General features: G+C 31.7%; 1 protein-coding gene across 1 annotated transcript in view; it reads right to left on the reverse strand.

Annotated features, from left to right (window-relative positions):
- The window catches only part of dars1 (aspartyl-tRNA synthetase 1), a 54,071-nt gene that overhangs the window by 29,259 nt on the left and 9,945 nt on the right, over nucleotides 1-14,867 (reverse strand). Inside the window, exon 6 of the mRNA XM_056465200.1 lies at nucleotides 6,840-6,942. Within this exon, the coding sequence (XP_056321175.1) occupies nucleotides 6,840-6,942 (103 nt within the window). The remainder of the gene's footprint in view (nucleotides 1-6,839; nucleotides 6,943-14,867) is intronic.

Below are 14,867 nucleotides of genomic sequence, written 5' to 3' on the forward strand. Positions count from 1 at the left end.
GTCATCCTGGTAAAGATAAAATAAATCAGTTATTAGAAATGAGTTATTAAAACTATTACGGTTAGAAAAGTGTTGAAAAAATCTTCTCCCCTTAAACAGTTTGCTGGAGTTGCCACTACTCTGAAGAATCTAAAGGGTCAAAATAAAATCTAAATGTTATAAAATTTGCATTTAAAATTGTTCAAATCAAGTTCTTAGCTATGCATGGTATTAATAAAAAAATAGATTTTGATATAACATGAAATTTACTAAATATCTTTATAAAACATGGTATTTAGTCAATATTTTCATGATTTTGGCATAAAAGAAAAGTTAATTCTGACTCAAACAATGTGTTGTTGGTTATTCCTAAATCAAAAAGGTATCAGTGCAATTTTAGATGAAATGTCAATTTTTTTTTTGTTCATCACAATCTACACTGAAAGAAGCACTATAAAAATTAAGGTGACTTGACTTGATCAAATGTTCCTGCGCTTTTAGAATCACTATGACAAGCTATATTTATTTACACAAAGCTAAAATTTCTGATCAATCTTTAAACCTAATTTTTAACGCTTGACCCACATTGTCACTATAAACTATCAATCAAGATCTGTCAACCAAATGAACAAACCAAGCCCCTTTGTTGCGACACGAGGACGAGTAATTGATGGCAGAATTTTCATTTTGGGTGACCTATTCCTTTTAGAGAAACAATATTAGATTGGAAAGCCTCATTCTCTCTCTCTAAGGTCAAATGTAAAGACGACGGCCAACTGTCTGTTTGAGAAGCAGACGGCATAAATTGAGATTGCAACCTTCAGCTCCGGTCATTACAAAAGGAGTAATGAGAGACCAGAGAGAGATGAGAGAACGAGGCGCGCAAGTCCCTGCCAGCTGCTGCTCTGGGATCAGCTCCGCTCTCTAACAACCTCCATGCAGACCCCGCTGCTCTTCATAAGTCCTGATTAAGTCTGGTTACTGAACACTAAGCCGCCTGTGATGGGCTCAAGCATTAGTGCTTGTGCATTGAAAGGACATTGGCCTAAAGGGAGAGGTGGCTTTAAAGAAAGGATTATACAGAGCGAGTGTGTTTGACCTGCTCTCTGATTGTGCACATATGCTTTATCTCACACCACATTTGATTTTCAAGAACATTTACTGAAGAAGCAGAGTAAGCGCTGCTAATAAGTATGAACCAGAGCATCTGCAGGGTTTTTTTAAATAACATTTAAGACTTGGAGAATTAATATGAATACCATAATGATAAGCAATATGGTAATATGGAAACTATGAAATAAAAACTACTATAAACACAATCACAAACTCGACTGATAATAAATACTAATTTTATTTGTTACATACATAGTCATACACAGTATGATATGCAGTGAAATGCTTACACAACCACTCGTGACCTCAAAAAATAATAACAACAATATCAAAAATAATAATTGATAACAATAATAAAAAACAATAATGATCTAAATTATTGAGATATAGAAGTTATGCCATATAAAATAAAAGCTATTCTAAAATATTTACAGACTTTAGATATAGAGTATGTGGTTGTAGAAAATAAAAATATTAATGATAATAATAACAACAACAAATATTCTATGTCATTTTTTTTCACAATAATAATGAAATAAATAATAATAATAAAAATGTAAACAATAAACAAAACATTTCAGACTTGTGAGTAGGCCCACATGAAATCTGCGCGTGCAGAGTTCCGCAGCTTTCTAGCTCATCATTTGAGTCTACTTATTTACGCGTGTAAATGTGTGTAAATGTATATTTATTCAGTTTTTAAATTAATTTCAGTAATATTATTGACTAATACGAAAATATACATTTGATTTATTTACAACAGTTTGTGAAGTCATATTTTCTGTCTTTTAGTAGATTTATTATATGAATAACTTGCTTCTTAACTAAATAAGTGGATCTTATTGTATCTGCATTGTAAACATTAAATAAAAGTTAAACAGGTATTACTTTTTATTTCATTTATTAAGGTTTTAGTTATGACACTTCCAAAATTATTCTGCATAAATCCGCAGATCTTTAACACAATTCTGAGCATAAATAGCAAAAAATGTCTGAAGATTCCGTCTGGCCCTACTTATGAGTCAAAATTTTGATTTGATTTATGTATATGTGGCCAAATGAGCCGATTTGTTATCTGCATTATATTACATTTTCAAAAATGATTTGAAATGCATAGAAAGCGAATTAAAAATACATATTAAGTGTCTAATTCAGGGGTGTCCAAACTCTGTCCTGGACACTAGGCTGGAAGTTTTAGTATACCTAGAAAGAGCTTGATTAGCTGGTTCAGGTGTGTTTATATTGGGGTTAGAACTAAAATATGCAGGACACAGGGCCTCTAGGACCGAGCTTGGGCACCCCTGGTCTAATTAATGTTTTAAAAGACTCTGAAAACAAAACATAAGCACACAAGGGAAATAATCGTCATTCAAAAGTTATTCTTATTTCTTTTAGCTTGGCTGGAATGATAATAAAGTTAAGACTCACAGAACTACAGGCTACCGAATAAAGCACTGTTGTCCAAAGACTTGCCTAATTAATCTAGTTATGTACAATATTAAGTACTGTCAACTTGCAAAGACAAAAACAATTATTAGACATTAGTTATTAAACATATTATGTTTTTCAAAATCTTATATTAAAAAAAAATCTCTTCTGTAACTAAAATATATATTTTTTTAACTATGTATTAAGCTTGATTATTGAAAACTGCATGTCCACTGACCCACTGATCATCAGCTAGAGGGAGCTGTGATCCATTGCACATGGTGCTCGGGTGTTTGAGCTGGAAAACTATCAGGATCGGGAGCGTCATATTTTCAGGAAGAACTGCTTAGTAATAACACTTTGATATGACATGAACAGGAGGTAAAGAGGTGTAGAGTAGCAGGTGATAATACTGTGGGAATTAGCATTGGCTTTACAACTTGGACAAAATAACTAAATCATTTCAATAAATACATATAAGGTGTAATAAAATAAATATTAAGCATGAGAAGCTGATTATTACAGTAATTCTCGCATTGTGCAAGATTAACTTATAAATGTCACTGCTATGCATTGTAATTAGCTTCAATTATTGTTTTTAGAAAATTGTTACCAAAAAACACAGGATTAAATGAATATTTACTGTAAATAAAACAATATTTTTTGCCAAGTAATAGAACACTTTCAGACAGATTTTAGATTCAGAACTACACATTTTGTAAAGTGACTCTTTTTTTAACTTGTATGATTTTTCTTGTCAGGAAAAGCCTTCAAATATTAGCAAATTCATAATAAACATGCCAATAGAGACAAGGAGGAACTGTGATTTTTCAAAATCTAAGCTTGTTGCCTTTTATAATAATATAAACAACATTTTATACATTTAATTAGGTTACATAAAAACACTGGGGAAATCTAAAAAATACATAAACATTTTTGAGTACGTTTTGTGAAGTTCGCATTATTATGATGAACTTAAATGTCCAGTGAAGGGCTTTGAAACGTGCATTTTTATTCAGTGTTCATATATTCAAACCTCAACTGAAACACGAAGAGGGTGGGGCATACAGTAGCCACTCCCCTTTTAAAAAACTGCCAATAGCATTTTGTTTCATCACAGCTCTGCTAATGAAAGTGACTGAGCTCAAGTGCATCCAATGAATAGCAAATAAGAAGCGTTTTGAAGGGGACTGGGCATGTAAGATAATAGAGCATTTGACTGCTCAAGATTAGAGGAGAAAATATAAGGTGACAATTGTTCATCCATTTAGGCAAAAGTGACAAACTGTAAGCTTTGTTTATATTAGGCTTATATGATCTAAATGCAAATTTTATATCTAGCTTATAGGTATTCTTAAAAACGAACATAGTGATACTAACATCCTAAAAACATTAATTTCACAGCACTCTTAATTTATATTATTTGGTGATTTTACTTGTAAACTATTTTAGGTACACAATGAAAAACATGACATTATCATTTCAGGTCATATCCCTAATATTAACGACATAATTGGAAAATCAATTTGGGTGTGATAAGCAGTGGCATGGGGGGGCTATATTGCAAAAAGCCCCTGATCTTTTGGAATACGTTGCACTTATTATTTAAAAAAATAAATAAATAAATAAGGTTGAATAACGTTTGTTGTCCAAGTACTAAAAATGACCACATACATCACGTGCATTCCACTTAACGCAGCTTTTGTGTCGGGTAATTAAATAGTCCGCTGCTCAGCAGTACCTGTTTCTACCAACAGGTGGGAGTGAGACTGTTGTCACTTGGCAAGTGTTAAAAAAAATCCCGCCACTGCACCGTCATCCTTCATTAATTAATTATTTTGAGGAGCTGAAGCTGATGAGGTAATAATACAACTGTTTCGTGAAAATGAATAGTTCTAACTACGGCTGAAGCATAATATTTGTTTTCACAGTATACAATGTGTGTAATTTTGGTGAAATAAAATAACTAATCAATAAAATGTATGTCATATTAATGCGTCATATTTATAAATACATGCGAATTATTCCCAAAAAACGTTAATTGTACTAGTTTTACAGATAGGATATAGATATCTAGACATATTTATCTAGATATGTATAGCCAGTCACATCTGTTTCTGTATTAGTTAAATCACAGTGAGTCCATGCATATAGCTCATTATTTTATGGCTACTGTAACATGCTATGTCAGTTAGCATCGTAATATAAATCGACTTTATTCTCATGAAAATATCTAAAATGGCTGGAAGAATACATATAGACCATTATTGTTGCAGTCATGTAAATGGTGAGTTAAAGCCTTTTTATTTTTCTTCAGATCTTACTTTCATTCATTCAACTACAGCAACAGCTGGATGCCTTCACTTTTGTGAGGCATGTGTGTAATTTCTGCTCAAGAGCACCCAGTATGGGGGTGTTCAGCAGGGTGAATTAGTGATCTGTTTTTTAATTGTGGGGGGATTTCTTTGGAGCTAAGCCCTTTATACTTTTCAACTGGAGCAACAGCCCTGGGGATAAGAATACTGCAACAAAATTCAACAAACAAACAACAAAAAGTCTACATATTATGTGGCAACCAGATTTCATTAACATCCCCTAACTGAATTTCTAACTGAACCGTTTTGTTACTTCACTGAGATTTACGTAACACAAAGAGAGGAACTTTCTCTGCAAAGCACAAAAATCAGCTTCAATGATCTTGCGAGTTTAAGGAAACGCTCATCTAAGATTTGCTGAGGTGAAATCTTTCAGTTAGATAAGAAACAAGCGAGTGCACAGATATCAGGCAGGAGCCTTTTCAGTCAAGAACAATCGCATTCAACTGTGAGCAATGGGAAACTAAATCCGCCACGTAAGGAACTGGAAAGGAACTCCCCAGACCACAACACCCTTCCTAATTCATGAGCGATAATGCGAATAGAGTTTAGCCTCCATTCAATGCCGCATGAGCAAACAGAGGATGTTAACATGGTCGAGCACAAACCCTCTGACCCTTTAAAGGACTTGAAGTGGACTTAAAAACAAGTGGACAAACCTTGTCTGTTATATAGTTCGGAAAGTTTATCAGATGAAATATTTCATGCAGCAAAACAGACATTCACATTTTCATAAGTCAATTCACACTTTCTAACTGTCCAGAATAGAATAAGTAATAAAGCATAACCAAAATTATTATTATTTTAGCTATAGACTACATCTCTGCACAAGAAGTTTGGCAAGAGGAGAAATGGTCGTGCCTAACTAAGCCTAGTTTCTCTCAAGGTTTTATCCTTCACTTTCGTCAATTGGTGAAGTTTTGTTCCTTGCCACTGTTGCCACTGGTTTGTGACCTGTGGAACTGCACATCGATGGATTTTCTCTTCAGTGTTTGGACTTTCTGCAGTAAAAATAAACTACCTTTAACTGAACTTCTGAAAACTGGACTGATGCAGTTTCAGTTTACTAGAACTTCTATGTTAAGATGCTTTGACACAAACTACATTGTAAAATTATTTATTATTATCATTATTATCATTATTATCATTATTATCATTAATTAGCTAATTATTTTGAAGTTTTTCTTAAAAGAAATCAACACTTTAAAATGATCAACAGATAAATCAAATGCAATTTCCATAATTAAAATCAGTATAAATGCTTTTCAGTATAAATGTTTAAAAAATATTAATGCAGATATTTTTAAGACTGGAAATATTTTGTTCCGCAAATAAACATTAAAATGGATTTTGTTACGCTGAAGGCTATAGTAATGATGCTGACAAATAAATAAACTTAAAGTATATAAATAAAATAAGAACAATAAGGTAATTATTATTATTATACATTAGAACTTACTAATAATATTTTTAAAATATTATTTTAATAATTTTTTTATTGTAATATTGGCCAAAATTTTACAAGAATAAAGGTCTTAAGGTCTTTTTTCTGATTTATGTCTGAAACAGACATTCCCATTTTAATACATCCAGACTAAATTGATAAATATAAAACTACCTGGTACCTAATGTGCCTCAACTGGTTGTGTTTTTGGCTGAAAGTTGGTCCTATTGTCCCACAAACCTCTATTTGACCCCAAACTCATTCATTCATGCCAGACTTTTAGGTCGACGTGTCTCTCTGATGTATCTCCTGTTTGTTGTTTTAAAGGGAACGACCCACTACCATGTTGAGGGAAAGCTGTTTCCGACTTTAAAAAAAATGGAGCTTTTGTTTTGAAGTGAAACTTTATCGATCGCCACTTAACATGTTAAAATGGAAGGAGTCACTAGGACTTCACTTTTTCCCACAATTGTTTGACAGGAAACGTGGCCTATACTCACTTAGCAGCAAACTTGACCATCTGCTTGCTGGCACGATCTCCCACCGCGAGCAAAGCCTGAACCGTGAACTGCTGGTGACGCAGGACTAAGAAGCACTGCTTCCCTGGAGAAAAAAATAAAATAAACTGTCAGAAAACATACCTGAGAAAAGAAAAATGTAAAACAATGCTTGCTGGCTGACTAGAATAAAGAGCACAATAATAGGACATAAACTGGTGGTCTTTGTTTGTTGTTTAAGATATTAATACTTTTTTTCACCAATTAAAGATTTAAATCCATTAAAAGCTACAAAAAAAGCTTTTATAAATGTTACAAATTATCATTTGAAATCAATTTTTATTCGTCAAAGAATTCTGTATTTATATAAAAAAAAAACGCTTTGCCGTTTCTGCAAAAAATATGATGTATTTTTTAAATAATAGTGACTGTTTTCAACACAGATAATAAAATTACTACAATAATTTCTAAAGGATCATACAACAGTGAAAAACAGCAATAGTTTTGCTTTAATATAAGAGGAACAAATGACATTTTAAAATATATTAATATAAATGTTATTTTATATATTAATAACATTTCAAAATAGTAGTTTTTGTTTTTGTTTTAGGTTTTTGATTTAACAAAAGCAGCGATGCTGAGCATAAAAAACAAGAGATAAAATGAAATGCTGTTTTAATCTTTAGGCAGTTTTAGTCTGCTGTTTATTGCTTTTAGAAATGCAGTATAATAAAATGGTCACAATTTACAATAAGATCAATGTTTTTACTAACATGGACCAATAATTAACAATACTTAATCATAGCTAAACATTACCTAATGCAATATTAAAATCTAAATTCATGCTTGTTAACATTAGTTAATGTGAACTATCAATGAAAAACTTTTCAATTAGCTAACCTTAACAAACATGAATAAATAATAAACATTTGTTCATTGTTTGTTCATGCTAAATACATTTACTAACACAACTTTATTGTAAAGTGTTCCAGATAAAACACAATCAAAGAATAATTAATATAATATAATATAAAATAATATAATATAATATAATATAATATAATATAATAATAAAAATGCGAGCTATATATATATATATATATATATATATATATATATATATATATATATATATATATATATATATATATATATATATATATATATATATATATATATCAGAATCAGTTTTATTGCCAAGTATGCTTCACACACACAAGGAATTTGTTTGGCTAAAGAAGCTTCCAGTGTACATAAAGTGACAAGTGACAACACAAAATAAATCTGAAAAAGTTAAATAATAATGATAAAAAAAGATAAACATTAAACAGATGCGGTTAGTGAAGAAACCTGGATGTTGAGTTGTATGTACAGATTGTTATAAATATACAGGTTATAAGGTGCTGTGTACAAGTGCGAATGTAGGAAGTATTGCATTGAATATTGATATAAGGTGCTGTGTACAAGTGCGTATGAGAAAGTATTGCACATATTTATTGCACAGTAGGGGAATATTTAACTGTTCATAAGGTAGACAGCCTGAGGAAAGAAACTTTTCCTGTGTCTGGCTGTTTTTGTGCTTGGTGCTCTGAAGCGCCGACCAGACGGTAACAGTTCGAACAGGTAGTGTGCTGGGTCTGAGGGGTCCAGAGTGATTTTGCGAGCCCTTTTACTCACTCTCGAAGAGTACAGTTCTTGAAGTGTAGGAAGGGTTGTGCCAGTGATTCGTTCAGCAGTCCGGACTATTCGCTGTAGTCTACGGAGGTCGGGTTTGGCAGCTGAGAAACTGTTCATTTATATATATATATATATATATAAATCTGTAAATATTTATATAAATTATTTTATCAATAATCACATGCCCACTTTCACACACAAAAAAAGGATTTCTCTGAATTTCTTATGCCCTTCAAATGCCATGATCATGTTATCTTAACAAAAACATGTAATGTAGACAATTTGTGATTACCAAACCAGTACGACAAGAATGAGATCTTCAACAACACATTTTCCTGAGAACACTATCATATTTGACTCCAAACACACAGAAACCAGCTCTACAACTATGATCCCGGTTAGAGATTATTGCAACACGGGCCATAAAAGCACCAAGTTTACTAGCACCAATCAGCCGTCAACAGACTGCACAAATCTCTTTGAAAGACACAATATACACAACCCTGTCTTGTCACCAAATTGCTTATCAGACACCTTGAGAGTGAACAAACTGGGATCTGTGTAAACCTGCCACGAAGCAGGTCAAGATCAGAGACCACCCAAACACTTTGAAGCCTGACAGATAGTCGAGTGCTAGTTAAAAAACCAGAACCCTTCATCCCTGAACAAATCAGGATGTTGTTGTGCTAAAGGACATCCTTCAGCTTGGAGCTCACTGACAGAATGAGGGAAGCTGGAGGTTAAAGGATTCTTGACATGGAAGTAGTCCGGGAAGGAAACTTCGGGAGATACAGTCATAATACATCGTTAATTCATTAGCGCACTCTTAAAACAGACGGGTTCGTATGAGACCCTCAGACCTGAATTGTGTGGGGCAGATAAGGGAAAGCCACAAGGTTTCACTTGGGCTGTGGATTCAACTGTTCAGTTTCCATTGTCATTAATATGAAACAAACGCAACCACAGAGGGAGTTGATCAATTCCCTGGTTTCATTAGCCTTCATTCCCTTTTCAAATAAGTCAAAAACTAATTTGATACTAAATAATGTTACTGTTAATCCTGTATTAAATCAAGTGTGGATTACAAGACGTTAAGATTAAGTTTTTTTTAAATAATAATATAATTATAATATAATAATGATAAAAGTATTATATTATTATTAACAGGCAATGGACACTAACTGGTTTCAAGGTTTACCCCGATTAGAAAAACTCAGTTTAAACAGCTAAAATTTTCTGATATACCATATCTGCGGTATATCCAAGTTGTTTTTTACATGTTGTCAAAGACTATTTATTTATTTTCTAGGGCAACAGTATCTCCAGCATCAAAGGAGCATCCACATCAACAGTTACTGGTCAGCACACGATTCTGGAAAGAAGAAAAAGATATCTAAAGATGCCTTTTTAAGTTGTAAAGAAATCTGTGTTTTTGAAAATAATGAAGACAGCAGAGCCTGACAGGTTTACTGTCTCAAAATATTGTGTCAATGTTTTTAAAAATATATTGTGTTTAATGGGGGGAAAAGTTGTTGTTTTCTTACCCAAACATTTAAAAAGACTTTACTTTAAAGGAGTAATCACAATACTGTGGTACAATGAAACTGTGATATTTTTATCCAATGTTATCATACCATCAGAATCATAATTATTTTTTATTCAGGGATGTAACGGTTCACCGTGAGCCGGTTGAAAATTGATTCAAATATGTGATGATACAAACCAGTAGAAATGTTGGACGAATTGCGATACATTTTTTGAGCAGAAGGGGCGCTGTGTTTACTCGCTTTACCTGCACATCACTCTTGCAAGCAGACTCGCAGAGTAAAATGACAGCGGTGAAGTGTGCCAGACAAAACACAAACTGTGAGCAAATACTGCAAAAAGAGGTTTACTTGCACAAACAGAACAATGAATATGATGCACCTAAACCGTCAGCACAAAGAAAAACTGTCACACACGTCTATACGCCAAAAAAAAAACTGCTAATAAGCCAAACCACGCGGACCGGATGATTTGCAGCGCCACTTGCTCTGAAGAGCGTTACGGAGATCACCCGGTGCATCAGTGTTTTCATAGCGAAGGTGTGAAGATGTTTTTCAGACTGAAAGAGAAAGTTCTGTTCCAGAAGCAGGTATCAGATTATTTTTACCCTTTCATTTTCAAATTAGTTTATGCATATTTTAATAATTTGCTTATTATTATTATTGAATATTTAAAAATGTTCAAGATTATCTCTTCTTAAGTGCATCACATTGATACTTATACCAATGTATCATACAATATTAATTATTCACCTCTATAATTATGTTCAACTCCTGTCTCTATCCTACTATAAAATTAGTAATTTTATAATCAGTATTTTAAGCCAGTGGCCCGTTGCCTGGATCAGAGGGCCTAATGACCACCTCTGTACCCACTGCTCTCTGGTTTAGAAAAGGCTTTCCTCTCCACACCAGTCACCTCAGACCCCAGTGAAAGAGTTTTTTCAGCAGGGGAGATTATAATGTAAAATTATTGTTTATTTTAAAGATTCTTCTTTAGTTTGTATTGTTCTTTTCTTACCTGGATCAGAGGGCCTAATGACCACCTCTGTACCCACTGCTCTCTGGTTTAGAAAAGGCTTTCCTCTCCACACCAGCCACCTCAGTCCCCAGTGAAAGAGGTTTTTTCAGCAGGCAACATTATAATGTAAACTTATTGTTTATATTAAAAGATTCTTCTTTAGTTTGTGTTGTTCTTTTTTAATTTATTTGTATTTAAAATAGCAATTTAGTTATGGCAGAAAACATTATTTTGCAAAAAAAAAAGTGCCACATTTAAGAAAAAAAAATGAAAGGGCTCTTCACCTTAAATTTGGTTCAAATAATTTTGTTTAAAAATCTGTCAAAAATGAGTCAAGTCTATATTATATTATATTATATTATATTATATTATATTATATTATATTATATTATATTATATTATATTAGATTATATTATTAAAAAATATATATAAGATATAAATATGGAAATTAAATGGTAACACTTTACAATAAGGTTCATTAGTTAATGCATTTACTAACGTGACCTAATCATGAACAACACTTGGGCAGCATTAATCATAATTGAACATTTACTAATGCATTATTAACATCCAAGTCCATGCTTGTTAACATTAGTTAATGCACCGTGAGTTAACATGAACTAACAATGAACAACTGTATTTTCATTAACTAACGTTAACCAACATGAACAAATACTGTAGTAAATGTTATGTTAGTAAATGCATTAATTAACATTAACTAATGAACCTTATTGTAAAGTGTGACCAATAAAATTGCCATCTTTATGAACTGTTATGCCACTATTAAGACTAAGAATCTAATAATTGTGACTTCTGAATTTTTTCAATGCGCATTACACACATTAAGAAACCTAAAAAAAATTGGAATAGTTCATTGCTGTGCATACAGCTTGCTGTGTATTATGCATGTATTGTATACTACAAAATGCTTTAATCAGTAGTAAGCCAAAACGTTGTCAATGATTACATATAGCATGTCATTTTAAGAAAGTGGAGTCCATTTATCAACATTTTACATTTCTTTTTCAACTTTATGTTAAAATCTCACAGCTTTTATCAGATAAATTCACTTATGCACTTGTCCTTTTATCTCACATTTATAAATTACATGCGTTTATAATTTGTATATTTCATGTATATTTATGTTTGAACTGAAAAGTTAGCTTTGCACAATATTCATAGCAAATGTATTCAGTAACTCACAAGTGGTTTACTTTATTATTCAAGTTGTGTGTCATTCTTGGAAGTATAGTCAAATACTAAACCGAAAGTGAGAGATCATAACTGTTGTTGGCATTACTTCCTGTTCATTCATCAAGAAACTAGAAACAGAACGTACTGTGATTTCAGGGAAACTACATATGTTTGTCAAATGCAGTAAAAGTGTGCTTTCATTAGCTAAACCTACCAATAAAAATGGACTAGTGTATCAGCAGTGTACAAAATACATTACACAGTATATATGAAGTATAACGTTCCTTACATTTAAATGCACATGCTTTCAAAACATATTTAATATAGTGTGCACAAATGCAGACACTTGTACTTTGTACTCTTGAAAATATTCATCCTCATCTATGTCTGCACGTTTTCTCTCCAAAAGTGATAACCAACCAAAAAAGTCTTAGTACTCATTTAAAACAGTCATCGCCATCTCAAATCTCCTTTCATGTTGTCATTTTAAGGCTCCTATTTAAAGTATTAGTTTTGACATATACTTAGAAACTGTATAGTTAAAAGGCAGTTTTTTAGGTAGTTAGAAACTGTATAATTCAGTTATGGATTAATTAATTATTCATAAATAATTAATTCACCGTCCCCTTTGACGACGATGCCATCGTCTATCACAATGTTTTACATTAGACTCGTACGATGCCAAATTGGTTGACATCACTCCCTAGTTGACAGCAACAAAAACAACTGAAAACACATGCAACATGCAAGAAGCACTGTTACATCTCGTGTGTTTTGTTTACGTTCACTTTTTTCTTACTCTTGTCATTATGTGTGCATTCTTATTTCACTCTTAGGTTCTCCAATTTCTCCTCTCCATATGCACCAGACACTTTATTAATGTCACTCGATGTTTCTGAATGTGCCTCACGCAGGTAAGTGGGCCTGAAAAAAAAAAAAACCTGTACAAACACACTCTCTCCTTGAGTCAAGGTGTGTGCCACAGCAATCTGATAGATTTTTATAGATTAGCTCTTTAGTTATTGGTTAGTACTAACTTTGTGAAGTGTGAAAAAGTAGGCTGGTGTCCATGTTAGAATTTCAATCAAAGACCAGCGTTCATGCCAGTGTTTTGAGCTTCTTAAAAACAACTCTGATATTTTTGTTTATTTCAATTTTTGTTATTTTTTATTTCATTTTGTTCTAAATTAGAATAGTTTTGTTAGAACATTTTTGGAGAGTTTTGCCATCTTTGTATTTTTGTTTCTTTAATGTAAGTAGTTTAGTTTGGGCATCATGTGCTGAAGATTTTGGGTTTGTTTCATTATTTTGTCATTAGTAGGAACGTTACAAGGATTGTTTTATTTTGTTGATTTCTTTGCTTTGCCTTGTGCTCCTTTTTGTATTTGTGCAAAACTTTGTATATTTCTTCCGTTTGTTATTGTTGATTATTTGTATTTTTCTTATTATTTTGAATTGAATTGAATAATTTTCTTATTTGACAGATTTTAGACAAAAAAAATAATAAAAATACAAATATCCTATACATCTTGAAATAAAATCATTGAGGATAAAAATCCAATAAAGCCCTGGGCTTGTTTCCATTGTGGTCCTCGTTGTTTAAAAAACTAAGTATGGCTGCAAAATACAGTTAATGCATAAAACAAACAGTACCTCCACATTTTAAAACAGGAACAAAATTATTCACAATAAAAAAAAACGTATAAAAAACATCATCCACCATGCTAACTAACCATCTTTTGATGGCTTTTTTGAACCTCCTTAAGTCTTTTATTTCCTTGATCGATTTTGGTCATTTGTTCCACATGATTGCACTGGTGTATCAAAACTTATATGTTTATATATATATATATACATACACATATATATACATACACATATATATATATATATACACACATATACATATATATATACACACACACACACACACACACACACACATATATATATATATACATATATATATATATATATATATATATATATATATATATATATATATATATATATATATATACACACATATATATAAATATATAAATATAATATAAATATATATATATATATATATATATATATATATATATATATATATATATATATATATATATATATATATATATATATATATATATATATTATTATTTTTTTTTAACAAATATTAAAATCCCATCCCCTAGTACTATATGAATGCTGTTGCCTCAGCATTTGAAACCATTCACTAAATAAATACGAACCACATTATTAAACATTTGACTTATCACTTCCAGTTTTAAAAAAAAATACTCTTTAACAATACTAATTCTTTAAAAAACTCTGTGCAAATGTGCTCTAGGATACATTTTTTTAATTATCCATACAAATTTGAGTAAAGCCTGCAGAAATTTATCCTCAATTTCTTTTCTTTATTGGTCTGTCCCACACAATATTCACTGTTATTCTTAAATCTTACAATATCATACGGTCACACTTTATTTTGATGGTCCGTTTGTTGAAATTAAGTTACATTCCATCTACATGTCAACTAATTCTCATTAGATTATAAGTAGACTGTAGGGTTGGGGTTAGTATAAGTTGACATGTACTTGCAA

This window comes from Danio aesculapii, chromosome 9, assembly GCF_903798145.1.
Source record: "Danio aesculapii chromosome 9, fDanAes4.1, whole genome shotgun sequence".
NCBI classification, from domain to species: Eukaryota; Metazoa; Chordata; class Actinopteri; order Cypriniformes; family Danionidae; genus Danio; species Danio aesculapii.